Source organism: Lytechinus variegatus, chromosome 13 (assembly GCF_018143015.1).
Source record: "Lytechinus variegatus isolate NC3 chromosome 13, Lvar_3.0, whole genome shotgun sequence".
NCBI lineage: Eukaryota > Metazoa > Echinodermata > Echinoidea > Temnopleuroida > Toxopneustidae > Lytechinus > Lytechinus variegatus.
The window spans coordinates 20,890,121-20,917,059 of NC_054752.1; the positions used below are offsets into that span (position 1 = coordinate 20,890,121).

At 38.0% G+C, this 26,939-nt stretch overlaps 1 protein-coding gene across 2 annotated transcripts; it reads left to right on the plus strand.

The window, feature by feature from the left end:
• The first annotated feature begins 297 nt into the window (after window positions 1-297).
• Window positions 298-26,211, plus strand: LOC121426730 (protein boule-like). 2 transcript variants are annotated; one of them, XM_041623107.1, is made up of 11 exons: window positions 298-584; window positions 5,005-5,124; window positions 9,406-9,500; window positions 13,904-13,961; window positions 14,608-14,667; window positions 15,206-15,230; window positions 16,180-16,346; window positions 17,816-17,929; window positions 19,243-19,287; window positions 21,077-21,238; window positions 25,037-26,211. In XM_041623107.1, the coding sequence occupies exons 1-11, from the start codon at window positions 564-566 to the stop codon at window positions 25,430-25,432; spliced, it is 1,263 nt and encodes a 420-aa protein (XP_041479041.1). In that variant the 5' UTR covers window positions 298-563; the 3' UTR covers window positions 25,433-26,211. The 2 variants fall into 2 exon arrangements, with proteins under 2 accessions (XP_041479041.1, XP_041479042.1); XM_041623108.1 differs by having other exon boundaries at window positions 9,409-9,500.
• Window positions 26,212-26,939: the final 728 nt, after the last annotated feature.

The following is a 26,939-nucleotide window of genomic DNA, read 5'->3' on the forward strand; positions in this document are numbered from 1 at the left end:
TTTCCTTTTTTTCATGAAAGAAACTTTCCAGACGGAATCGTCCATGTAGAGAATAAGGGGGAATAAAAAGAATGTGTATCATCAAAGTATCATTGACCATGTCATATAATTTCCAGATGCAAAATCGATAACGTCTATTCTCACAATATTTATAGATTTCCAGAAATTGGATACAGGGTTAGGCCTACTCATTTTAACTTTTTTGCATGAGTGTCTAGAGTTTTAAATGCAAGAATATCCCCCTCCCTAATGGAATGAGTGGAATGTAGAACTCGCATGTGTACTTTCAACTTTACCGCGCCAAATCTGTGCATTATACGCTCGCTCATGCAGCAAGACAATCACCGTGCCGTTGCAACTATCCAGCGCTGAGTACCGGTACCCCATCCAGTTCGGCCGCTCAAGCCATACCGCTCGGCCCGCCGCCCGCCCCGCGGCCGTGCTGCTGACGTATCTGGTATGCTACAGCTATCCGCAAGTTTAGTGGTTCTGATTCGCTGGTGTTGTTGATATGACGTGCAATCTTTTAATGACCTATTTGAGATGAAAGTTGATCCTGAAATATGTCGGAATCACAAGCATCGGTAAGTCAGACCAACAGAGACAATTTATGTAATATTAGGAGTTCCTTTCGTGTGCGATGATTTGCAGTGTTGTTGGGAACTTGTCTTCTGAAATTGAAAAGACAAAATGTGATGAGATTCGTTGTGAGGAGCCCGAGTAGCATGCATGACATGAGTGCGGAGAGATGGATGATGCATGATGCATGCTGCAACTGCAAGCGCTAGATGACACATTGGGCCTAAGAGTAAGTGTTCCATGAATCATGGAAAGTGCTGCAAAGACAAGACAAACCCCAAAATCATATTGGCTATTGTTATAATATTAATAATAGCCACACTAAAGTTAGCAAGTAAAACTACACTGTGCTAACTTAGTAACTACAGTACAGTATCGTAAAAAAAGATTGTCAGATTTACGATTCGTAAATCTGACAATCCTTTTTTTTAATTGATTTTGGTGTTTAGATTGGAACACAAAAAAATTAGTATCACAATAGTCTAGCATCTGTTAGTGTTAGGCCAAACGTTAGGCCTGTCTTACGTTAATCACTCACCAATACATAGTATAAAAAATGTCAGAAATTGTTGAATAAATCCACAGAAACGATTTGTGATTTTTTTTTATTAAGAAAATATAATTTTTTTTCTCCAGATACCCTACTTCTAGGACCTACTTTGTAAAATCTGATGCTATATTTAGTGTTAGGCCTAGAGCTAGACTAAACTTAGGCCTACCTCAGATTCAGTTACGTAACTGATAACAGTCATCACTAACTTTAATAGAAAAAAGTTAAATGAGTGAAATTACCACCACAATTGATCCTGCAACTTCAAGGCTGTGTTCAATCCTAACGTTAAACTTCTATTACTAGGCCTATCATGATTTTCAAAGACCCAGTGTGACAGTCCAAACCAAGATAATGCTAGAGACTAGTCTCTAGGCCTAGAGATATTGTAATTGTTATTTTTTTGTTAAATCATGATATATCTTAAGGATTGAACACAGCCTTGAAGTTGCTGGATCAATTGTGGTGGCAAATTCACTCATGCAGGAAATTAGGAATTCCACCTAAATCTACATGTACATGTATTCTAACTTGTTAGAATAATATACCAATAATGCACTTAAGCGCATGCATGCAGGACCAAATAATGAGCTATGTGCGAGAAGAATGGAATACGCTCCAAGGTCCATAGGACTGAGTGCGGTATATCCATTTGGCTAAACAAGCACGGAGTTCATTATTTAGGTCATGCACAAGAATGCGTGTACAACCCACCCCATGTTACTGAGTTGCCCCGAATGCTATATTTGATCTAAATTCTAGATAATTCCAGACCTCACACCATATAAAGCTGTACACACGCATGACACAAAAAACGCGTTTAAAGGGTGTTTTTCAGTTTTGGAGGCGGCCCGCGTGTGGACACATTAAGGGTGTCAAAAACAGATTTTCAAGAAAAAGTGGTTTTGAAAGACTGGTCAATGGTCAATCGCGGGGTCAAACATATTTAAGGGTATGTTTTTCCCCAAAAACTTTTTTTTTAAATTAGCCAAATTGTGTTTAGGGTATGTTTTTTCCCCAAGCTTTTTCCCGAGGTCATATTTTGGCAACAACTTGTTTAGGGGCCAAAAATGTGTAAATCCTGCGAAAAACTTGTTTAGGGTCTTATTATGCACACAGAGAAAAAAATTTTAGGGGTGTTTGGAAATTCCTTGGTCACGCACATGTGTATCGCAATATATTTGATTGATGAATACTTAAAATATACTTGCCTAGAAATCTATCACACTTTCCCGAAAAAAATCCTTGAAAAAACAAGTTTTACCTCTTCAAAAGAAAGTTTTGTGGTTTTATAAACAATTGACCTTTTTCTCTTTTTTGACATGGACTGATCTACCATGTTATTGCATTCCTTTTTCCAAAGTGATTTTATCTTGCCTGTGATGACCAAAGTCAGGGTCAATATCATATCATATCAACCCTAATTTTGGTCATTCTACTGTGAAAATTTTGCTTGCCTGATTAGTTTTGGTCTTCACTTCAAAATACTTGCCCGACTCAAATTTTTACTTGCCCCAGGCAATCGGGCAAGTGCTTATCATGTAGCGCTCTGCCGGTAGTAACTTTTATGCAATGGGACCCTCCTCGTCCTCCTTTGAAGATAAATGATCAGCATCTATTCACAAATTGCTGAAAGGGTTTTCACATGACTTGGTCCCATTGTTTTTAATGCAGAGCAGTGCAAGGATGTACAGTAGTAGGCTGACATTGAGACAGCAGAGAAGGAGAAGGCAGATAAAAAAAGGGAAGGAGAGGAGAAGATTGAAAAGAATGAAATACAGGATCAATAAACAGTGGATTAAACTGAAGAAAAGGGAAGCAGTTATAGAAAAGAGGGAATCATTGGAAAAGGAAAAAGCGGGAAATACGGCAGAAACAGAAATAATGGAAGAAGTAGAAATAAAGGTAAGGGATTAAAGAGAAGAAGGAAAATAAGATTTTAAGATTCAATAGCCTGGATTCGGAAAGGATTCAAGTTTACAGTGCCCAAGTTTTTAAATCATGTGCAGCCATTCACACAATCTGATCCTGAATTGCCTATTTTCTTGAGGTGTGCCAATGTGGGATTTGTGCTTATTTTCGCCTACTAGATCCTTGAAGTCACAATGTATGGAGGACACCTCTTGGAGGTGAAAACAATCATTGCGAGTTTTCATGAACTTTTCTTGATATTTAGAATAAAATTTAAACAAACTAACAATATCCACAGAATAATATAAGATCCCTTTCAGATCGTTAATGATAATAATAATATGAAAAAAAATAAAATGAATGGGGGGGCTGAATATTTGTCCCATGTCTCCATACCTGTGTGCTGTACTGTAGAAGAGGTGACTCATTGAAGTTGATAAATTTAATGATTAAGAAAAAATTCTTAGATGTATTCCAAAACCAGTCTTATTACATTGAGAATGGTTCCTTCCAGATAATTCTAGCTCATGACCTGGGTCTTGTAACAAAGCTTTAATTGATCGTAGAACATTTTTCTACGATTGATTGCATTGACTTCACCATGTGCATGTGCAATCAATCGGGAAAATAAAGCGTACGATTAATTGCTAACCTTTGTGTTGAAACGGGACCAGGCAGCGGGAGCATTTCATTAAACAAATAGTCGCTGATTCTCACCGAGTATTGTTATAAGCTACTGAAATCCTTGCATTTGGTTGGCCGAGAACAGATTTGTCAGTGGAAGGCACTATCAAGGTGCTTCGTGTCCAGAATACTCCCCAGGGCTTCTGTTTACAGTATATTAAAAAATTATAAACCTCTTTTGTGAAATCAGGCCAAAGAGTATGGCAAAATTAACAGTTATTATTTTTTGTCTTTACTCCACAACGTCCCATATCAGGAACCAACCGAGGGATGAATTGGGAGTGCGCACTTAGTTTATTATTATTCCTTGTTGCGTAAGTCTTTGTTGCGAAGGTATATAGTTGCATGCTTTCTGAAGTTCATCGGAGTCTGAGATTGGCTGGATGTCGGGGGTAGAGAATTTCAGTCCTTGATGGTGTGTGGAATGTACAAGTTTTTGAAGCAGTTGACTACTGGATGAAGGATTTACATGTACCTGATGTGCGTCTGGTAGCTTGAGTCGCCAGACTTAGATAGTCCGAAACCGGCAGTGCCAATTGTACCCCCCCCCCCCCGGCCTTGTGCAGTATACCGAGCCTCGAAACTTTCCTTCTTGTCGAAAGGAGATCCCATCCTAACCGCTGCATTAGTTTGGTAGCACTGGTGGTTTGCCTATAGCCTGGGGAGGGGGGGGCACTTACATTGACGAGTGGATACCATGCGCGACCAAAAAAAACGTAAAAAGGATACCTTATCTTTTTTAAGATAGGGTATACATGTAGGGTATCTACATGTACATGTATTTTCGATAGGAAAGCTACGTGTTTAGGGTCAAATTTGCGAGGGTATTAAAAAATCAAGACTAAAATGTATAAAAGGATGTACTTTTTGCCCCAAGAGTCAACACTATGTGTTTACAGTACGATTCGCGCGAGTGGGGCTGTACTTATCCCAAATCATGTACATGTAGGTATAGGTATTAACCAATACTTGCCAATAGTATCGTTTTGTTTCCAATACTTGTAAAGGGTAGGGTTTCGCACGTCAATACTTGTTAAGGGGTGTATTTTCAGAATATGGAAAATACTTGTTAAGGGTGCTTTTTGAGATCTCATGGTCACGCAATACTATCCACTCGTCAATGAAAGTGCCCCCCCCCCGGGGCTATAGTCATTACATACCATTCTGGCTGCCCTTCTTTGCACCTTTCCAATGTCATGAATATGTTCTTTTGTATATGGGTCCCAAACACTAGAACTTTCTCTCATGTAAACAATGTTTCCATTCTTTTTTTATCACAGCCAACCCTTGAAAGTGCAGCCAGTTCCCAAGCCCCTTCCCCCGTCACGGGCGCACCAAACGCACCGAGGTACGGAACAATCATTCCCAACAGGATATTCGTCGGTGGAATCGCATTTGGCGTGAGTATAGTTTTGATTACGGTACTAAAATTTCTATGAAAAGGTGTGAAGCATCTTGGTCGAGTAGTTCAAACACTCCACTTTCAAACAGAGGCTGCTGGATTCAAATCCCAGTCAGTGCTTTATCCTACATGTAGATGTACACAGCTTTTCGTAAGCTCCCTTTTTATCTTCTTTTGATTCCTCAAACTACATGTAGCAACAATTTTTTATTTCTAATCATTTTCATAAAATACAGACACAATGTAACACAAGTCAGAGTTAAAGAGAAACGCCAGTATTTGCAGTAAACACTGATTTCATGAGAAAGTCTGTAAAACCAGGCTTACCGTAAGTAACGGTGTATTAACCGCACCTTTTTCTCGGCGGGGCAGAAGCAAAAGTCGGGGGTGCGGTTTATACACGGTGACGGGTCTGAGCCAGCCCGCCGTAACCCCTCCCGTACATGTACGATGTCTGCCAGTTCACAACATCGAGTGGCCGGGCGTAGCCGCCCAGGCAATGTCGTTTAGAGGGGTATATGAGCCGCGGGTAATGGGAAGCGATTATTGCAATATTAATTAAATGTTGTCCATAACAAACGCACCCACCTGATCATGACACTAATTTTGACTTTATTCTCGATTCAAAGTAGTGAAGTTCCCTGGCGAATTTAAAGAGACGCCAAGCATACTCGGTAATATTTTGTCACCGCTGAGCGAGAGTTGAGTGAGCTTAGAGATTGCGTTGTAATGTGGTTATAGTGCGACTTTGCGACAAAGTCCCGTTTCGCGCCAGCTTGTTTTTTTTCCTTCCTGTTTGCTTTTCACAAGATACCATGTAAACCACGCACGAGAGAGACGGCAAGAAGCCGTAAAAAACAAATGGAAAAAATGCCAATTTCTTTGTTTCTTGAACCTTCCTATAATCCCGTATCCAAAATTCATGCTAAGACATCAAATTTCTGAAAGTAGGCGGTTTCAAACCGCCTCGATCACAAGAATCCCCGTTAAATTACGAGAACTTTTTAAGGCTAAAAAATACCCGTTAATTATTCTTGCATTCAGACCGCCCCGAAACACATCCTTCGGGATAAGTTCCCGAAGTTACGAGCATGCGCAGTGTGGTCTGATAAGCAGGCAAGGCGGGAGATTCAAAATCACGAGCCCAGCAGCCACCCACGCCGCCGCGCCCAACGACACGCTGGGATAAAAGTTCCCGTAATTTGCTTTCACATCGCCTAAATACCTGCGACCTTGGAAAAATCCTGCGACCTTGGAAAAATCCCCACGAAAGTTCTCGTAATTTCGCCAAGTACCTACTATTTAGCGGGTATTTTCTTTCGGGGAGATTACGCGTAGTTTGCTTTCACATTACCAAAATACCTGGTATTTTCTGATCGGGGTAAATTTCCCGATCAGAGAATACCTGGAACTGGCGAACTTCGAGGCGGTCTGAAACCACCTATAGATTGTGAGATTGTGATGCAAGAAATGTGAATGTTTCTTCCTCCTACGCTGGGCCTGGGAAAGACACAGATCATAATTTGATAAGATGTACTGGCATGACTTGTACTGTATCGTAGTTTGCAATGTAATGGCAGTGCTGTGTGTGTACACTGTGACTGTGAGGTGAGCGAGTGTGTAAGTTGCCAATATTGTCGGGACCGTTCTTTCTTTCTAACATTTGTAGATGAATTGATCAAGAACAGCATATATCTGCATACCGGTAATCTCTTTGGATACTTTGAAATCTTAAAAAACTTAGATTTTGTTTCTTCGTACCTCAAATATGCATGTAAATGTGAGAAGATTTTTTTTTTTTTTTTTTTTTTAGTCCAAAGTTGGGGGTGCGGTTAATACACCGTTACTTACGGTAATTGTCAGTACATCTTGATCAAGGATCTAGATCTGGTACAGTTACATAAACTAAACTTTGTGAAATCTTGAAATGTAGGCTGAAAAATGTTCACACTGAAGATCATCAACACAGATAAGCACATGTGGGACAGTGTATTATTGCTTTGAATGTCGGCCTGATTCTTGACCCGAATCCTGTGCTTATTTGCTAATTTCTCAGCCATTGCACAATTACTTCCACAATCCTTTTGCACATATTAAAGCTAAATTCCAGTTTTGGTAACGATCTCAAAATGACTTTTGACAGAATCTAATAAAATGACCACCCAAGTGTCTGTTTATATGAATAAAAAATATGTGCCAAAGGATTCTGGGAGAAATTGTGTAATTGCTGAGAAATAAGCAAAATAAGCGCGGATTCGGTCACTTCCGTCGGGTCTTTATTCCAGCAATAATAATACACTGTCCCACGTGTGCCTACATGTATCTGTGTTGGTGATCTTCAGTGTGAACATTTTTCAGCGTAGATTTCAAGATTTCACAAAGTTCAGTTTATGTAACTGTGCCAGATCTAGATCCTCGATGATATTCTGACAATTAAGCCTGGTTTTACAGACTTTCTCATGAAATCAGTGTTTACTGCAACTACTGGCATTTCTCTTTATACAAATGGTGGTCATTTCATTGGATTCTGTACGAACTCATTTTGATTTCGTTACGATCGGACTGGCATTTTACCTTTAATGATAAAACACCATACTGACATTTTGCTAATTTGCATATTCAAATAGAGATTTAGTTTTTATCGTATCGCCAATTTAGACTGACTGACGGAGTACTTATCACGATTATAAGCCCACAATTATTTTATTTTAATTTGTTCGAATCTACTTTACATGCCCTTTAAACATCCAAGGTGTATAGGCCTTTACATGTGTATGCTATGGAATTTAAACCCTTATAGTACCCATAGTATGTTACAGTGAGTGAGTGGGTGATGTCCAATGTTTTGGTGTGATGAGGCATTGTATCTGTCTGTGCAAGGCAACATCAATCAAAATCAAATGAACAAGCTCTTGACCTTGAAGTGTAATCGCTGTGTATAAAATAGTCTTTGTTTCCAGACCCTATTGTACATGTGAATGTACACCTTGAAATGTTTGATTACAGACCCTTACATGCCTACTCTCTGAATAAAATGATGTTTTTTTTACTGTCAGATAACTCCTTTTAAAACTCGACATGAAAGTCCTCAAAATCTATAGTATTTGGCTGATCATTTTTTCTTTTCTTAAAAATTGCCGTTGTTCCTGTATCTGCCACTGTTTTTTTTTCCTCTCCTGAGAAAGAGTTGCTGAAGACATTTTAAAAAAAGCACATACTGGCTACTGTACACCTTGCATACCTTAAAATGTACCATGATTTTTATTTTTTAGCCTAGTTTAATCAGTGTTCTTACATGTAGCTCAGTTGGTAAAGCGTCCGTCCCGAAACCAGGAGGTCGGGAATTCAAACCCCAGCTGTGTCAGACCAAAATATGTAAAAAGATGGGGGTTGCGTCTACCCTATTTTAGTGATCAGCATTTAAGGGATAGAGTCTCGCCAATCTGGCGCTGCATAGTGGCCCGCAATCAAATTGGTAAAATGAACTGTCAGAATATTATATTTTCAGATTTCTATTTAGAACAATAATATATGGACTTTCATTATTGTATCCCTGAACAGAGTTCAGAAGATACTACAGATTTGGACTCTTCGCGCCGCTGTCACGTCCGACTAGAAATTTTTTATGCTTATTCATACAAAATTTATTCATAAATCACAAAAAATATGCTTCTACTCTGTCATTTCTTCATCAATTTCAATTCTGTTTCCTCAATTTATGTAACCAATATAATTCCCTTTGTCAACTGGGCTTGAATTGAAAATTGTGTCTAATTTTGTTGTGAGATGCCAGATAAGCTCCACATCATTGATGTGCTAGTTCAAATACTGTACTGGAAATAGCCCTGAGCCATAAAGGTACGGTAGTTACTGTAGCCTACACTTCCATATTGAAGTGACCTTACAATTTTATACTATACATGTACATGTTGTGTGTACTGTACATGTAAAAATGTATCACATGTATATTATCTTTAGTAGATATTAACCTATTACATGTATGTACATGTACACTGTATGTTTTCAAGTTACTTTTAAAGGGGAAGTTCACCTTGACAAACACATCGTAAAAAAAATAGCAGAAAAGAGAATAATAAATATTAGTGAAGGTTTTAGGTTTTGTTGCACATTTTCCCAAAACTGAAGAAAGGGTTTAACACCAGCACTCTACACTTGACACCACATTCTTAACACCAACACCACATATTGTGTTAATCCCCCTGGGGGCACAGTCAATTCATCAAATTTACTAACTCCGTCTTGCTGTTGTGTTTTTCAGCAGACAAGCGATGCAGAGCTCAGGAATTTCTTCTCGGCGTACGGTCACGTCAAAGAGGCAAAGATTATCGCAGACAGAGCAGGGGTGTCAAAGGGGTAAGCGTAATTTGTCTTGATTTTTCGTCTCCTGTTTTTAGGTGATCCTCAAAGAAATAAGGCATGAATACTTAATTTTTCACTTGATTTTCATACAATGCATTGAAAAGATCTTCCACCTTGAGCTGAATTTTTTGTTAGCTTGTTATTTCTTCAATGAAAATAGGTAATTAACAGTCCCCCTCCCCCCCCCATTCTTTTCAAACTTCCCAATTATATTTTAATGAACATGCTGCCTGTACAAAGGTGAATGGGGAAAGCAGGGTCAGAAAAATGTGGTCAGAGGATGTCAGGGAAAAGAGTCATGTTTATATATGGATACCCCCCCTTCTTGTTTCATCAACACAGCTTTCTAATCTGCACATACATGTATCATGTACATGTATTGTACACGATACATGTATAGGAGGTGCATGGAGATGCGTCATTTGGTGTCATCCATGTAGGCCTATATGTTGCAGCATTGTATGCTTTGACTACTGTATATAGTTCCAGCACATTATCCCATTCAAAACAACTGTAACCTTATACTTGATGATCATGTATAAAAATAGAATGAGTCACAGACAGTATGTATTGACTTTAAGAAAAAAAAGGTGGGGGGTATCCAGGAAAAGATTTTGCCCTAGAGCCTGGATATTGCCAAAGGTTGTTCTTTAATATTTTTAAGAAGAACTTTTTAAAAATTGTTATGTGATGTTTTGGACCTAATGTAATTGTCATAAAATAAGTGGCCCATTAACACACACAAAAAATGTAATTGAAATGAAAAGCAAATGTAGATTGCGTTTTATGTTGACAAACACAATTAACAAAATACATACATATACATGTTGCACTTAAGAAGACAGTTCAAACATGGAAGACAAATTGGATATAAAATAAGAGTTGGGTTGCCAGGGGCCCTTTTTAAAGATTTCACAATTATGATAACTTTGCCATATATGCTATTACTACGTAAAAATTTGATCGTGATTGGCTGCTAAAGCTTTGTTACCATGGTAGTTGCCACAGTGGCAAAATTACCGTAGTAACAAGTCAAAATGAAATGGGGCCCTGAAATAAGCTATATAGGATGGGGGGGGGGGTGTCTGGACACTTTATATTTTTGAAGCCTTCTTTTTTGTCTTTGGATTACGGCACATTAAAAATATGAATTCAATACATTATTTTCTATTTTGTTCTCTAATATTTCCTAACATTTTGTACAAAAATTGATGAAACTTTGCTTAAATTTTTCCAAATGATTTTCTAAAATGGGTCATCTGGACACACAACCTGTCCTGACACATAACAACTGGGTACTATACATGTAACTTGGCCCTGGCAGTAGCACTCTTTCAAGTTCGAACTGTTGTTTTCTCTGGATACACAAAACTCTCCGGACACACAGCATCTGTATGCTAGTATCTGTAATGATGTACAATGTACATGTATCACACATTTGTAGTACAACCAAATGTATCCATTGTGAGTTCACCTCCACATTGCTTGTATAAAGAGTAGTTCATTGCTAGGCCTATATGAATGCACTTTGTACATGTGCACGCACTTGTACACAGTGTTTATAAGAAAGTATGCAGGCCCAAGACATGTCTGTAGAATGCCACGATAGGTCATTGACCTCTCTCCTGACTTGTCGCTGCTGTCAAAGCAGCTTGAGGATCTAATTCTTACAGACAGTCTGGAGACTGTTTTCTTAGTTGGTCATTTATGCATGGACCTAGTACCATAGGTCTATGATCTAATTAAAGGTTATCTGTTATTTCCACCTATAGTTTCTTGTTACTTTTTCGTCACCACAATTTATAAAGGTCACTTACGGTATTTCTATTGTAAAAAAAATTGATCTCACACATTCATGACAGGGCATAGGTATTACAGCTCGGGGCTTTTTTGCCCCTAAAAGGCTCAAAAGAGCCATGGAATTTTTTAAAAAAGATTTCTGGAGAAAAAAAATCCTCATTTATTGTAATGAAGAAAGATACATGTACATGTAGGACCATTAGAACCTTAATATGGATGGTCATTTAACTTTTATTCAAGAGATGATAATATTGGTGAAAAGTAACCAGATGATATATTAAAAAAAAAAAAATTATGATATTGTGCAGCTGTAGTACTAGTTTTAATACAATAAAATTTATTGCAAGTTTGTTTCACCCATGTTGAATTACAGTTAATTTAATATCAAGCTAAAGTAAGTCTGTGACTTGTCTTTTTTTAGGTCCACTCCTACTTTTACCCTATCAAAACTATCTTGTCTTTTAAACTAAGCCAGAGAAACACTGCTTGGTAATGATATTCCCCTTTAAAACCAGCTGTGTTTATCTGTCACAGCTCCGCCCAGACCTGTATGTGATACCATGATTGGTTGGGCATACTGATCAGTACTAATTCAATGGTACCAGGGTAGAGCTGTCTAAACCGCAGCAATGTACATTACATGTGGTATGTGGCATGAGGTATTGGTATCAGGAATAACTACATGTACATGTACATATGCATGCACTTGACCTATTTTCGCTGCACTTTCTTTTTTTCCAGCCAATGTGGTCATTAATACATTTTTGCAGCCATTGTGGTCAGAGATCTAAATCAGCTGTCTTAGATTAATGAAAATCCAGCCTTCGCGGGATCCAGCCCATCTTTCAGAGCTAAAATTAGTCCAGGGCAGGGACAAAATTACACTGGGGGCTCGGGGTGATTTTGCCCCCGCAATGCTCGACAGAGCCGTGGAAAATTCAAAACAATCCTTGGAAAATCCCGATTCACTGCGATTTTATAAATTCAATGTTCCTGAATTTCATGTAGGCAATAGAATGTGAAATCACTTTGATTGAACAAATAAATTTTGAAAAAATGTAGCCCCTGATATGATTTTTTTTGTGTGCCAGGGTGCAGTGTTATAAATTCAGTGTTCCTGAGTTACATGTAGGCAGTAGAATGTGAAATCACTTTGATTAAATCATATAAATTTTGAAAAAATGTAGCCCCTGATAATATGAAATTATTTTTTTTTGCCAGGGCCCAGGACCTACAGTGCCCAGTAACACAACACATTGGCCCGAATTCACAAAGGTGGTTTTGAAAATTCATGGATTGTGCAGATTTCCTGTATAAATTAATGATAACAATAATAATAAAATACAGTTCTTGTATAACGCATATCACATTATGAATAATGTCTCTATGTGCTTCCAAAGGAGTTGGATATTTTTACCCTGTCAGCTGTAGCTTGGCAGCCGTACGTTGTAATTACTAAGATTACAGCGCACACGCATTTCAAGGAATAAATTAGTGCCAGTTATACCCATTCACCTCACCTGGGTTGAGTGCAGCACAATGTGGACGAATTTATTGCTGAAAGTAATTACACCATGGCTGGGATTTGCACCCACGACCCTCTGTTTCAAAGTCAGAAGACTTATCCACTGGGCCACACCGCTCCACATTTATATTTAATTTACCGCATATCAGGTGCATGTATGATAAATGTCCAATGCTGATGCGCGCATTTGTCACAGTGCTCCAAATTGATGCCTGTTACCATGGTATTCATGAGTCCGCTGTTAGAAGAGTGGACTCATTAATTCAAAATGGTAGACTCATGAAAAAAGCGTGGATAACCACGGCAACATGCATCAATTTGGCGCACTGTGACAAAAGCGTGCATAAGCATTGGACATTTTTTGATGTACGCGGTAAAGTAAGCGTAATTTATACAGGAAATCTGCAGAAACCATGAACTCAACCTTGGGTTTTCAAGACCACCTTTGTGAATTTGGGCCTTTCTTTGTGATTGATTGCAGACTTGATTTATAATCATGAATCACGTGCATTCAATTAGAAAATTTAGCCCTATGATAGTGGGACCCAAACCCATGAACTTGACCTATGGAAGAAATATTTTCCTAATTTTTAATATGGAAATGTTGTCTTGGAGAACCAGGAGAATTAGAGTTTGGTGTCTTCAGAATAATTTTTTTGTTTTCTTCAGACAATTATTACGACTAAAACAAAACAAATGCGTACAATGTACAAGGTGTTTGTGACTTATACCTTGGTCTCATTTGATCTACGGTGGCCGCACGGCTAGTCGACAACAGCCGTTTTATTAATTTCAATTCAAACCACCTATATGTAGTTGGTACAAAAAATGTTGAAACGACTGTTTTCGACTCGCCGTACGGCCGCCGTAGAGCAAATGTGACCATGGTATTACATCTAGTAGTTTGCACAAATTGTGGGACTTTTATTCAGGTTTTGTCATATTTTGAACATTACTACATGTACTCTGAGTGATTTTTATTCTTTCTAGATGAAATGGAAAGGACTTAATAGCTCACAGTGATTGTAATCAATTTCCCTTTATTATGCAGAGTTTTCATCTTTTCTTTCAGGTATGGTTTTATCACATTTGAGACTGCAGAGGAAGCACATAGAATACTAAAAGAACATGTAAGAATGCGATGCAGAAAGGTTGAATTCTTAATGATAATATTTTTTAAATTTTATTTCTTTTTTTGGGGGATAATGATGATGATTGTCCTAATTATTATGATGTTAAAATCTTCATGACCATCAACATCATCATCGATATCATCATTATTATCGTCATGGTTGTTGTCATCGTTTTCATTATCATCATCCTCATTGACATCATCATCATTATCATCATTGTCATTATCATCATCATAATCATCATCATCATAATCATTACCGTTGTTATCATCATCACCATCCTCATCATTGTCATCATTATCATAATTATCACCATCATAGTTATTACTATCATTATCATCGTCACCATCATCATCGTCATCATCGCCATCATAATCATCATTATCGTTATCATCATCATGTACTACTACTACTACTACCACCACTACTACCACATCGCCCCACCCCAACCTCTAGTACAACTATTACCTACATGTAGGTTTACTTCTGTTCTACATCACTATTGTTGTTTCTTTGTTATTATTTGGGGGTTTGAAATTATAATTTTACTTTTTTTCATCCATATTAATCAATTGTGAATTCTTAGAAGCAGGCTTTTATACCATGTACAAAATTGTTTTTTTCCCCCTTATTCACTTTACAGGCCAACAGTTTAGTGTTCAAAGAGAAGAAGCTAAACATTGGGCAAGCAATAAGAAAACAGGTGAGGAATGTGCAATTTTGAGGTTGTTTTTAAATAGATTTGTTGCATGATTCTAGGTATGCATGTTTCTTTTTATAGCTCTCCATCACTCACATTAATTTTAATGTTTTAGTGTCCCTCTTCTTTTAAAGTCTTGTCTTTGCCATTGAAGCATTGTTTTCATGATTTTTTGTCAATTTGTTATTCCAATTAGATTTTCTTCAAAATTAATTCAAGGTATATCTTTGTTGCACATTCTGGAAATGGAATATGTTTTGAAAATTGAACATTTCATATCCTCCAGAACCATAATTTGGACTCTGAAATTTGTTCTTGTTGCTTTGAATGTACTGCAGTTTTTCCACTTTCCTGAACTTGAATACTGAAACTTGAGGTCATGTTTGCTCCCGAAAATGCTTTATAAGCCCCAATACAAGTTACTTTACTGTTCTGTAGGTAGACCTCTTATGAAATTTGTTATTTTCCCTGCATTGAAGAATTTTCAGTTTTTGCAGATTAGTTTGTTGACAAGTTTTTCAACGTTCTCATTCATTTTCAGCCTATCAAATACCCCAAAGATGTGGGTGAGTTACAGCATTTTTATTGCATTTTTTTTTAGTGTAGATTTACTGCATGTTGCCTTTGTAGTGTGCTTTTCAAACTGTTTAATGGGCAGCTTGACTTTGTCTGTTTTTAATAGTTAAATGATAATTTATAGATATGATCTAGTGACTAGCACTTGGCATTTGCATTGATAATGCTTTTCAAACTGGCACAGTATTGTATTGATAAAAAGTTGTTAATTAAAGCATTACTTTCTTGGGTGATGTTAGATTGATAAGAAGACATTTGCTCCTATGACAATTGCTCCTCGGCTATTTCTTGAAGATATAATGCGAAGGTTAGGGCTGTGATAGGGTTTTAGGTTTAGAACTGGGTTAATAGAAATTAGAATTAAGATTTGAAGTTTGGGAGTGATAAAGTTGATGATGATGATGGTGATAATGATGATGATGATGAAGATGATGATGATGGTGATGATGATGATGGTGATAATGATGATGATGAAGATGATGATGATAGCGATGATGATGATGGTGATAATGATGGTGATAATGATGATGACGATGATGATAATGGTGATAATGATGATGATGATAATGATGATGAGGGTGGTGGTGGTGATGATGATGGTGGTGATGATGGCGATGATGATGGTGATGATGATGGTGGTGATGATGATGTCAGATGATGATGATGATCATGATCATGATCATCATTTTGATGATGATGATGATGATGATGGTGATAATGAGCATAATGATGTGGATGGTGATCATAATAATGATGTGATGATGGTGATGATGGTTGTGATAGCAATTTGTGGAGGTGCAGCCACATGTTTAATGGGAAAGCTTTGTGCATTTTCTTTTTCAATACATTATCTTGTAATGATTGCAAGGTATGTTTTCCTAGTTTAATCCTCCTCCCCCTGCTGAAATTCTGTGAATATTTCATGTGATCAACTTGCAGATCCAGCCCTTATTCCAAGTGGGATGGTGTTCCACTCACCGAGCGGTGCATACAGCTATACATACCATAATGGAGTTGCGTACTTCAACCCAGGCGGTGACGTACAGTCGGCCAGCCATCCAGTTCAGACAACAATAGCTACCCACCACCATCCACAGCAGACACAGGTAACGTTTGTTGACTTTTGACCTTCCAGCCTTGACTGACATAGCGTTTTACTTATAGAAATCAACACTGTGAGTCAGGGAAAAAACAAGGAAGTTGTAAAAAAATTCTCGGTAATATAAAAAGGTTTTTCTGACTTAGATGATAATTGATGACCTTTGACTTATATGGACTTTGCCACTGAGTGAGTCTGAAGGAATGAATTACGCAACTCTGGAAATTAGCAGTCAATAAGAGTTGTTCAGATATGAAGCAATGCAATGATCCCCTGCAATGGTATGTGCAGATATGGAAGGACATGTCACATCATTTATTGTAGTGAAATGTTTCTGTTAAATTATTTTGCAAGGATACTTAAGGGCCTAAATACATGTAGTAATCTTTTTGTGGATGGTCAGTCAGCCGGATAAGAGAGAAGATGATTAGGCAGCCGATTTGAGGTCAGATTGTTGCCAAACATGTGGATCAAACTGCTTCCTCGTTTTTTTTTGTCCAATGGTCATGAAGGCAATAGACACATTGGTAATGCTTTACACAGAGCTGCCAAGTAGTACGATTTTTCCGTATTTCATACGGAAATCAATTTAAAATACGGCAGTACGCTTTTTCATGATAAAATACGGGAAAAAAAAATTAGAGAAGCAAAGGTATTGTTCGCCCTACTATAGCATCTGGGAGCTTTCGGGCGGAGATGAAAAAATGGCAGCCGTGTGTTGCTGCCCTCTACGTTCAATGAGTTATGCTTTCATCAAGGCTTTCCGATTAGAATTTTCGATATCCTGGCGAATCAATGCGGGTGACAAGTTCCGAGCGCACGCACGTAGCTAGTTTACAAGCGCAAAGCAGCGGCTCAAATCGCGATATTTTGCGACTGGTAAATACGTCTGTAAGGATGATGACGTCATCCAAGATGGCAACTTACGTTGACCGACGGAAGGATCGAAGATGACGATGTTTCGATCATAATTTGAAACGAATTAGCAGTAACTGCGGTCTAAGGTACGATATTTCTGAATTTCATACATTTTTCCGTAAATATGGATGCAATTTCTTTTTCATAATGTGACATTTTATGATTTTATGTGCAAAAAAAGATCGGAAAAAAATCAGGTTTCCGTCGAATGTTCGATCTAACGTTACTGCTAATACGTTGTCTGTACGTACGGGCCTCCAAATTCTTCAGTCTATGCATTGGTGAGTGAGCCAACGCAGTTCAGCGGAACAACCAAAATCTAGACTGAAGCTTTCGGTCTCGTGTGCGACGGTGTGGGGCGCAAAATCATGTAAGAACTAAGAAGTGATCGAACTTTATTTGCCATTATGCATGCATATTTATCTCATGGTAAAAATACGGATTTTTTTGTCAAAATACTGATTTTTGGGGATAAGAATACTGAAAATGCAAAATACAACTTGGCAGCTTTGTTTACAAGGAATATGTTTATTCTTTGCTGCTTGCTTTCCCCTACAGCCCCAGTATGCACCGTACACCGTCCCATTTATGCTGCCCCCTCCAGGACCACAGCATTACATGACGAATCAGCATCAACAGTTTGCCTTCCAACAGCCCCAGCCAGTCAGACAGGTATGTGATGGGGATTGTTTCCATTTGTTCTACTAGCAGAACTGGGGCCTGTCTTACAAAGAGTTGCGATTGATCTCATCCACCACAACTATGGAAAGCCAGCAACATCAAAATCTAAAATGCATACATGTTTTAAAAATGTTCTCTAAATATGATGTGTGTTCATACATCCATTGTTGGCTTGACAATGCAGTGCACTCCTTTTTGTTTTCAAAGGTACATTTTTACTATTTTCATGAATAAAATTTACGACATTAATGGATTTTCATATAGTGAAAAATTGATCAGATCCATTGTGTTTCTTTGTAAAATAGGACTTTGAAGTATTCTATTTATACCTTGGAAGTAGCTGAAAGTTGTTTATTTTTACCTCTCTGTGTCAATTGGCGTGATATCAAATTCATTGATGCGCAGTTCTTGGACCAACATTCCTAGGGCAGTAAATTTGTTCTACTTAATTGAATATTTCTTTCCTCTGTCGAGTGTAAAGGGTTTTATGACATACCATTTTGTTGCTGCTTAGTTGGACAAACTCTGGCATGTATTAACCTATGGTTTAAGTCTGTGCTCAAGTTATGGAGAGCTCTGTGTCAAACATTTGTTTTATGCCTCTTGTGAGCTTATTGATGGGGATCTTTTCAATGGTTTAATTTATGCTGAAGAAAGCTATTGTATCTTTCATTTCAATGTGGCTTGCTATGCTTTTTTTGCCAAATGTGATGATATAAATTGATAATCTAGTGAGAGAGTATCATAGAGATATGTGTTTAACGTTTTGCCCTCAATAAAGTTAAACCTCAACATTAGACCAAGTTTGAGAAATGCCAGTAATTGCAGTAAACACTGCTTTCATGAGAAAGTCTGTAAGATAAGGCTTAATTGTCAGTATATCATCAAGGATCTAGATCTGGTACAGTTATATAAACTGAACTCTGTGAAATCTTGAAATCTACGCTGAAATATGTTCACACTGAAGATCACCAACACAGAAAAGAGCACGAGGGACGGTGTATAATTACTGCATTGAATGTCGGGCCCGACGCTTGACCTGAATTCTGTGCTTATTTGCTGATTTCTCAGTAGTTACACAATTTCTTCCAGAATCCTTTGGCACATGCATGTTATTTATACAAACAGACACTTTGGTGTTCATTTCATTATTCTTTACAAACTCATTTTCATATTGTTACCAAAACTGGTATTTACCTTTAAGCTCAATCTGAATACAGAATATGGGCATCTGGCTTCAACCAGTTTATATGATTGTGTAATTCACTACTATAATCATGATTTTGGTCCTGTTTCTTATTCAGACTGCTCCACAGTATCAGACGCAGTGGAGATGGGTTCCAGCACAGGTAAAAATAATGATATTGGACAATGCAATAAAATATGTACATGTGAACCCCTATAAAGTGGGACCTTCCGGAAATAATTTATCTGTTTTCTAGTTCATCTTGGTCCCGTCTTACGATTGATTCAACCAATCAATCAAACTATGGACGGCCAGCAACGTCAATATCTAAAATGCATTTTCAAAATATTTTTCTAGATATGATGTACATTCATCATTCTCTTGAAGATTCAGTGTGATTCTCTTTGTTTACCAAGTACATTTTCCAAATTCCTGTAAAAAAAAATTATGGTGTGGATGGATTTCCATATAGTTGAGATTGATCGGATTAATCGTAACTCTTTGTAAGACGGGGGCCCTGAAAAGCTGTAATGCTCACAGATTATTATTGCCTAAATTTAGTTAATAAAGTAAAATAGGAATTTAGAAAATGGGGAGGGGTCAGACATTAATTGCTTTTGTGGTGTTCCCCTTTATCTCCAAGTATTATTTTCTCGCCCACCAGAGGTGAAGGCGAGACTTTGTCACTTAGGGATCCAAATGTTGTCCGTCTGTCACAAACCTGTAATGACATACAACTCCACAACCATAAGTCGCTTTTCAACCAAACTTGGATGGTGGATGGACTTAGGGGACTTGCATGTTATGCTGCAGTTCGAGGTCACATGGTAAGGTCAAAGGTCATTTTCAGGTCAACTTTAAAGTTTACATGCAAGACTCTCTTATGACACCTAATTCCACAACTGTAATTTACTTTTCAACAAAACTTGGATGGTAGATGGACTTGGGGGACCTGCATGTCATGCTGCAGTCAGAGGTCACATGGTATGGTCAAAGGTCATTTTCAGGTCAACGTTAAACTTTACATGCAAGACTCTCTTATGACACCTAACTCGGCAACCGTAAGTCACTTTTCAACCAAACTTGGATGTTAGATAGACTTTAGGGATGTGCATGTTATGCTGCAGTCAGAGGTCACATGGTAAGGTCAAAGGTCATTTCAGGTCAACGTTAAAGTTTACACGCAAGACTCTCTTATGACACCTAACTCTGCAACCATAAGTCACTTTCAACCAAACTTGGATGGTAGGTGGACTTGGGGGACATGCATATTATGGTGCAGTCGGAGGTCACATGGTTAGGTCAAAGGTCATTTTGAGGAAAACGTTAATGTTTACATGCAAGACTCTTATGACACCTAACTCCGCAACTGTAAGTTACTTTTCAACAAAACTTGGATGGTAGATGTACTAAGGCGACCTGCATGTTATGCTGCAGTCTGAGGTCACATGGTAAGGTCAAAGGTCATTTTCAGGTCAACATTAAAGTTTACATGCAAAGCTCTTATGACAAGTGTTATTCCATCCCAGTCATTTCACAATGAAGTTTCGATATAATCCTCTTGCGTGCCCTCGCAAATCATGATATTTCTGGTTATTTTCATAATTGGGCGAGACACAAAATTGCTTTTGCCTTGTTTGCAGGTATGGTTGCTGACCTCTGATCAGCAACCGGGGTAATGGTATGCAGCACTTAGAAACATTTACAAAAAAAGTACTAAATGCTATATTAATGTTGCATATTATGATTATTATTATTTTTATATATCTATATGCACAAAGTATGACTACCAAATGCGTGCCTGTCTTACTTAGCAAAATATGTATCAATATCTTTGTAGCAGACAAGAATATTGCTACAACACAGAATAACAGTGTTTGTTGGCTTCTAAGATTGACTGTAAGTCTTGCTTAATTCTTGTGAACCATCACCTTTATTCTCATTTCCCCCAGGCCCCTCCTGCCGCAGCGGTGAACGGCAGCATGCTTCCAGTCTCTCCTATCTATCCCAGCCCTCCGCAGCCCCATAGCCATGAGGTCATCTACCAGCAGGCTCATCATTATCAGTCACCGGAGATCACAGAGGTACCCATTATGGAACCCTCACCAGCAGAGGTAAGGAAACGTCCCTATTCTATAGTGGTATAGTCCATGTACTGTGACCAGGGGGTGTTACACAAAGATTTAGTATGGCTTAGAGTCACACCTACATGCCGTCATGCACATGATATGCAATGCGCAATCTGAGTGATGGATACACGTTAATGCGCATGATCTGACCAATGGGGTGACGTCTTCTGTACCGTACACAACTGGGAATTTAAGTGTAACTCTATGTCACAATTAATTCTTCGTGAAATTCTTTGTTCTTCTGGGTGGTCCTGCACGATTGTCATGACCCTTCTCCATTCAAGCATGCCAAGCAAATTACAAGAAGGCTGAAGGACCCTTGAAATTCTTTGTTTTGACTAGGATCGAACCCACGACCTCCCGTTCTTGAGGGGGGCGCTCTACCACCGACCTACAATGCCAGGTCCTTGTTTCAGAAGGAAATACTTTTCAGGGGAAACCAAACTTGTGGTCTTTGAAAATAAAGGTGGTCCTTCTACACAGGTGGTTGACCATCAGGGGTCAGTTGCATGAAGGACTTGCAACTGTTGTAACTTTGCTATTATGGCAACTACCATGGCAACAGGGCTCAGCAGCCAATCAGAATCGAGTTAACCATGGTAGTTGCCATAATGGCAAAGTTAAAACAGTTGTAAGTCCTTTATGAAATGGAACCCAGGTGGGGCTCTATACCACCCGTTACTAGTAGCTCATTGATAACTCGCTTATTTTACTCGTACAGAGGATGGGGCGTAGAAGAGCTTTAGCTGGTTAAATCATTTTCTCCAAATATAAATCTCATACCTTTCGATAACAAATTATACTGTATGCAGTCCTGTACATTGGAAGGAACAAATTTTTTTGGGGGGGTTCCTTTATGCTACCTCAACTCGTAATATTTTGATTACTTTCTTTCATAGCTTCAGTGTTACAGGTACCATTAGCAATGAAAGGTGAGATGTGTTCATAAAACATAACGAGCATCAATGACTTGTGAGTTGTGGCTAATTTTGAATCCTTAAAGGGGAAGTTCACCCTGAAGAAAACTTTGTTGTAAAAATAGCAGAAAAATTAGTAAAAAATATTGGTGAAGGTTTGAGGAAAATCCGTTAAAAAGTAAGAAAGTTATTAGAGTTCAAAGTTTTGGATCTGTGACGTCATAAACGAGCAGCTGCCCCATGTGTTATGTAATAAAATGAATGAATTTCAAATTTTTTATGGTTCCTGATTACTTAATTTTGTTTTCTTTTCATGATCGGGTGTGAAATGATTTGTCTATTGATATACAAAAGGTACTACAGTGAAAAACATTTTTCTATTTTCTGAGAAAATGACATTTCTTTGATTTTTTACCATTCGCTATGTATGAATGCTGCTCGCATATGACGTCACAACTCAAATAATTGAAATTCTAATAACTTTTTAATTATTTGATGAATTTTTCTCAAACCTTCGGCAATATTTTTTATTAATTTTTCTGCTATTTTTACAATAAACTTTTTGTCAGGGTGAACTTCCCCTTTAATTGCATCATTTGTGCAATGTAAAGAAATGTGCTTTAGCCTGTCTGCATGAAAAGGTGTGAAATTAACTGATCCAGAGGTGTGGTTCATTCTATAATAATAACCATATTTCTAATGCGCACATATCCACTCCGAGGAATGCTCAAGACGCCTGACAATTCATCATAAATTCAAATATATACAGTAAATTGGAAAAATATAAAATCACATATTAATTAAAAAAAAAAAAAAATCGTTCAAATTCATGAGGAGAGGGGGTTATTAGGGTACACATTACATATTCACATATTCTACATTCTAGCATTGTAGAACTGGATTTTAAGGAAAGTGATTGTGAAGAACATTGGGGGAGTTTGCACACTGGGATGCCCAACGCATTCAAGAACACAGGAAATGTATTGAAAATGCATTCGACAAAGATCTCGGCTGTTCTGTGTTATGAAGGGCATTTGACAATATGTATTCTTGGTTCGCCATGCATTGTCTAGGTAAAAGCTACAACTCCCTATTACCTTGCTGCCTGCTATTCATAAAAATCTTAATTCATAAAAAAAGAAATCTTAATTTTTTCAGAAAAATTAATCATACAGCCTTGTAGATTTTATCGCACACTACCACTGTGCAAATTTTTTGCGGCGTTCGGCGGCTGAGATTTCGGGGGGGGGGCGGAATCCACCCCCCCCCCCCCTCGGCTGTGAGACGGGTCCAAATACCCGACCCTTAGGGTTAAAGCTTATCAAAGTGTTGCAGATTTGATAGGCAGTAGTTATTAAAATGAAAAGTACCCCCCCCCCCCCTTAAAAAAAATCTTCTTGCCTGATTGGGATACTTGAATAGCATGTTGTTTTGACTGATGTGATCATATACTCATACTTTATTTTCATTGTCATCCCTGTATAGTGTGTTTTCTATTAGTTTATTTGATCCTTCAAAACCTGGCTCTTGTTATATTGTGTACTGAACTTTTTTGTGTGCCTATTTTGTACCTTGCCATTGTTTGTACTTGAATTCTATCATTCCAACAATATCCTACTGTATCATACTGTGGTACACCACTTTGGAACCGTCATCAAAGAAAAATATCACATAGAACAAGAAGTGCATACTTGAATTCTATCATTTCAGCAATATACTTTATCATACTGTGGTACACCACTTTGGAAATGGAATCCTGAGGAACTGTCATCAAACAAAAATATCACATAGAACAAGACGTGCATACTTGAATTCTATCCTGCCAACAATATCCTACTTTATCATATTGTGGTATTTTTGGAAACGGAATCCCAAGGAACTGTCATCAAACATAAACATCACATAGAACAAAACGTGCATACTTGAATTCTTTCATGCCAACAATATCCTACTTTATCATACTGTAGTATATCACTTTGGAAACAGAATCTTATCCAGATCTCTCTATTATCCGGACGCACACTTGCCGAGATTTTTTTTTTTTTTTATCTAGTACAGGTACGTGATGAAATGAGATTTCAATCTAAACTCAATCCTATACATAAACCCACTCTGATTACATATATTTCCCAACATAGTCACCCTACACCAAACATATTTTTCATGAAAATATCTCACCCAAATCACCAAAAGAACTTTAGGAATGATAATTTCCAGTAAATCAGGGTGCAGCGCAAACATTTCATCACGTTTCTCTTTTTGCTTCGCGGGAAAAACAACACATGTCTTGCTAGCTAACTTTAGGCCTCAATACGGACAGCGCCATCTATCATGTTTGAGCCTACAGTCAGTGGAACAATGGCTGACATTGCGAAGCTGCGATACCCACCGCGATGATCTAATTTTAAAACTTGGTTTCATCGAGTCATTCACTTTCTTTGGAAGTATGCTCGATGTATACCTCAGTCCTTTTAGCAGGTAAATTATCCAAGAGTTTTGGCCATCGATCGATTTCATTTCAATAAAAAACACTGCCTATAATTTGCACTGACTCTGCAGTGAATATTGTCTTTACCGTACGCCCACTACAACAGTGCAGTGTAGCTACCGCCGGTGGCCTGGGGAGGCAGCCGGCAGCGCAGCTGCGTGTATTTAATATTGGGTCTCCCAGATCCGGATAAATCCCTTATCCGGATTGGTGCTGGTCCCAACGTGTCCGGATAAGAGAGGTCGGACTGTACCATTAGTGATAATATGATAAAGAATGACTGTCTGTGTGTTAGCTTCTCTCCATTTAAGGATTTAGATTTCGTGTCTTTAAAAATTGTTATAGTTTTTATTATTGTAATTTGTATGTATCGTCTAGGGCACAACTGTAGTACAGACTGGCGAGCACTCAAACATGCCAACACAAGTCATTACTCGCCATCAGCCCTACATAGGGACAGTCTCCGAACTCCAGGGGACGTACACAACCTCCTATGACCCCAACAGCATCCCAAACTCAATCGTCCAGAAGGTTACACCCAAGTTCACGGGCAAACGCCCCATAAAGATGCCGAGACGCGGGGACCGCGCCGTCAAGACCATCCGGACCGACATCCCAGGCCAACCCGGCACCTCCCCCATCGGTTACCCGACCATGATGATGGCGGCCCCACCCAGAATGGACGAGGCGATGATGATGGCTGGCCCCACCCAATATGGCAACTCGACTCACATGGGAAATGCCACCCATGTGTCGGGAGGCGGGGACAACTAACTCGTAACCTACACCTTTTCTATCCCACACCCATTTTAGAAGTGTACATGTCGGTCCCATCATAGTAATGCTTGAAGTGTTGACAGAGGCTATTAAATAGGTGCCTAAACTTATTGTCTATGTGCAGGTGTATGTTTCAAAAGTGCCTGCTGTAAACATACTGTCATTTATAATGTGAAGTTGAAAATCTTTTTTTGAAATGGCAGTATTTTACTTCTTAGATTGCTGTATATATTTCATTCAAAGTTTAGATATGTTTAATACATAAGAAGATCAGAATTGTATCTGATACATCTTTTTGTAAGTCTAATCAGTTAGATCATAGATGTCTTTTTTTCCAATCAGGGTATATGCAACCAAGTGTCTTCCATGAATTTTCTCAAAGAAAATTTGTCTTGCAATTACGGGATATGGGACTATCAGAAGTAGTTATGTGCAAAAGGCTTTGATAAAGAAAATTCTACGGGTTTTGGATTGGTGTTATACAGTAATGAGTATTTTGCATAAGTTTGATCGCATCTGTCTGCCACTCAGTCAACAGATATTGATGTGTGCTCAAAGGATGTAGTGTCAAATGAAGAAAATTATATACCTTGTGCCAAGTCTTGCAAGTGTAGTCAAACAATTACATGTACAGTAGTGTGAGCTTTCTTGTTTAATATCATATTAAAAAAAGACAAAAAGCTGAAATCCTTGCCACATTTTGTGCTTAAACGAAATATAAAACTTTTGTGAGTGTAATAAAACAAATTATGTGTGCTCTTGTTATTTCAGCGAGAAGTAATATAGAAAAACATAAGATCCTTGCCATATTTTGTGCTTAAAGAGGATATATGTAACAGTCATGCAAGTACTGAAAAAATACTACCATTACATCATGTGTGCTCTAGAATTATTTTGGAAAGAAGATAGATTAGCTGTAATCCTTGTCACATTTTGTTCTCAAACAGAATGCACAATGTACCTCGAGCGTTCAGGAAATGCGCAATATTTTCTCAAATTGTAAATACCGATATTACCAAAAAAAGGGTTTTTCTTGTGCCAAAGTTTGCTCGATAAGTTATTTCATAACCAGGTAAATGTTTCATAAAGCTTTTTGGAAGTTGTAATTGACTTTACAAACGACTGGGATTTTTCATTAGTTGCTGAATCAACATCACTGTTTTGAAACATCTTGCTAAAATTGCTTTCATTTTATCCATAGTTATTATTTGTAAGAAATATTGATTGTTTCCTGGTTACTTGCTATAAATCACTTTGATAAAAAGGGGCTTATTTAAATTGTGATAGCTCAGTTCCCACAGTACCATTTAGACATCCTGAAATACTGACACAAAAGCTTGCTTGAAATGGTAAAATTCTTGCCCTTGTAATTGTAAATATATATCTCAGTAGTCATATATCTTGTATAACTGATACCATGTACTTGTAAGTGATATCATGAGCAACATGTCTTCAATTCACTAACTATGTTACCTTTCTTAATGCAAGAAGTAGAGGTATTTTG

Coding starts and splice junctions, on each gene's coding strand:
- LOC121426730 (XM_041623107.1), top strand. CDS start 564: ATGTCGGAATCACAAGCATCG. Junction 13,962..14,607: donor ATAGAATACTAAAAGAACAT/GTAAGAATGCGA, acceptor TTCACTTTACAG/GCCAACAGTTTAGTGTTCAA. Junction 16,347..17,815: donor ACCATCCACAGCAGACACAG/GTAACGTTTGTT, acceptor TTTCCCCTACAG/CCCCAGTATGCACCGTACAC.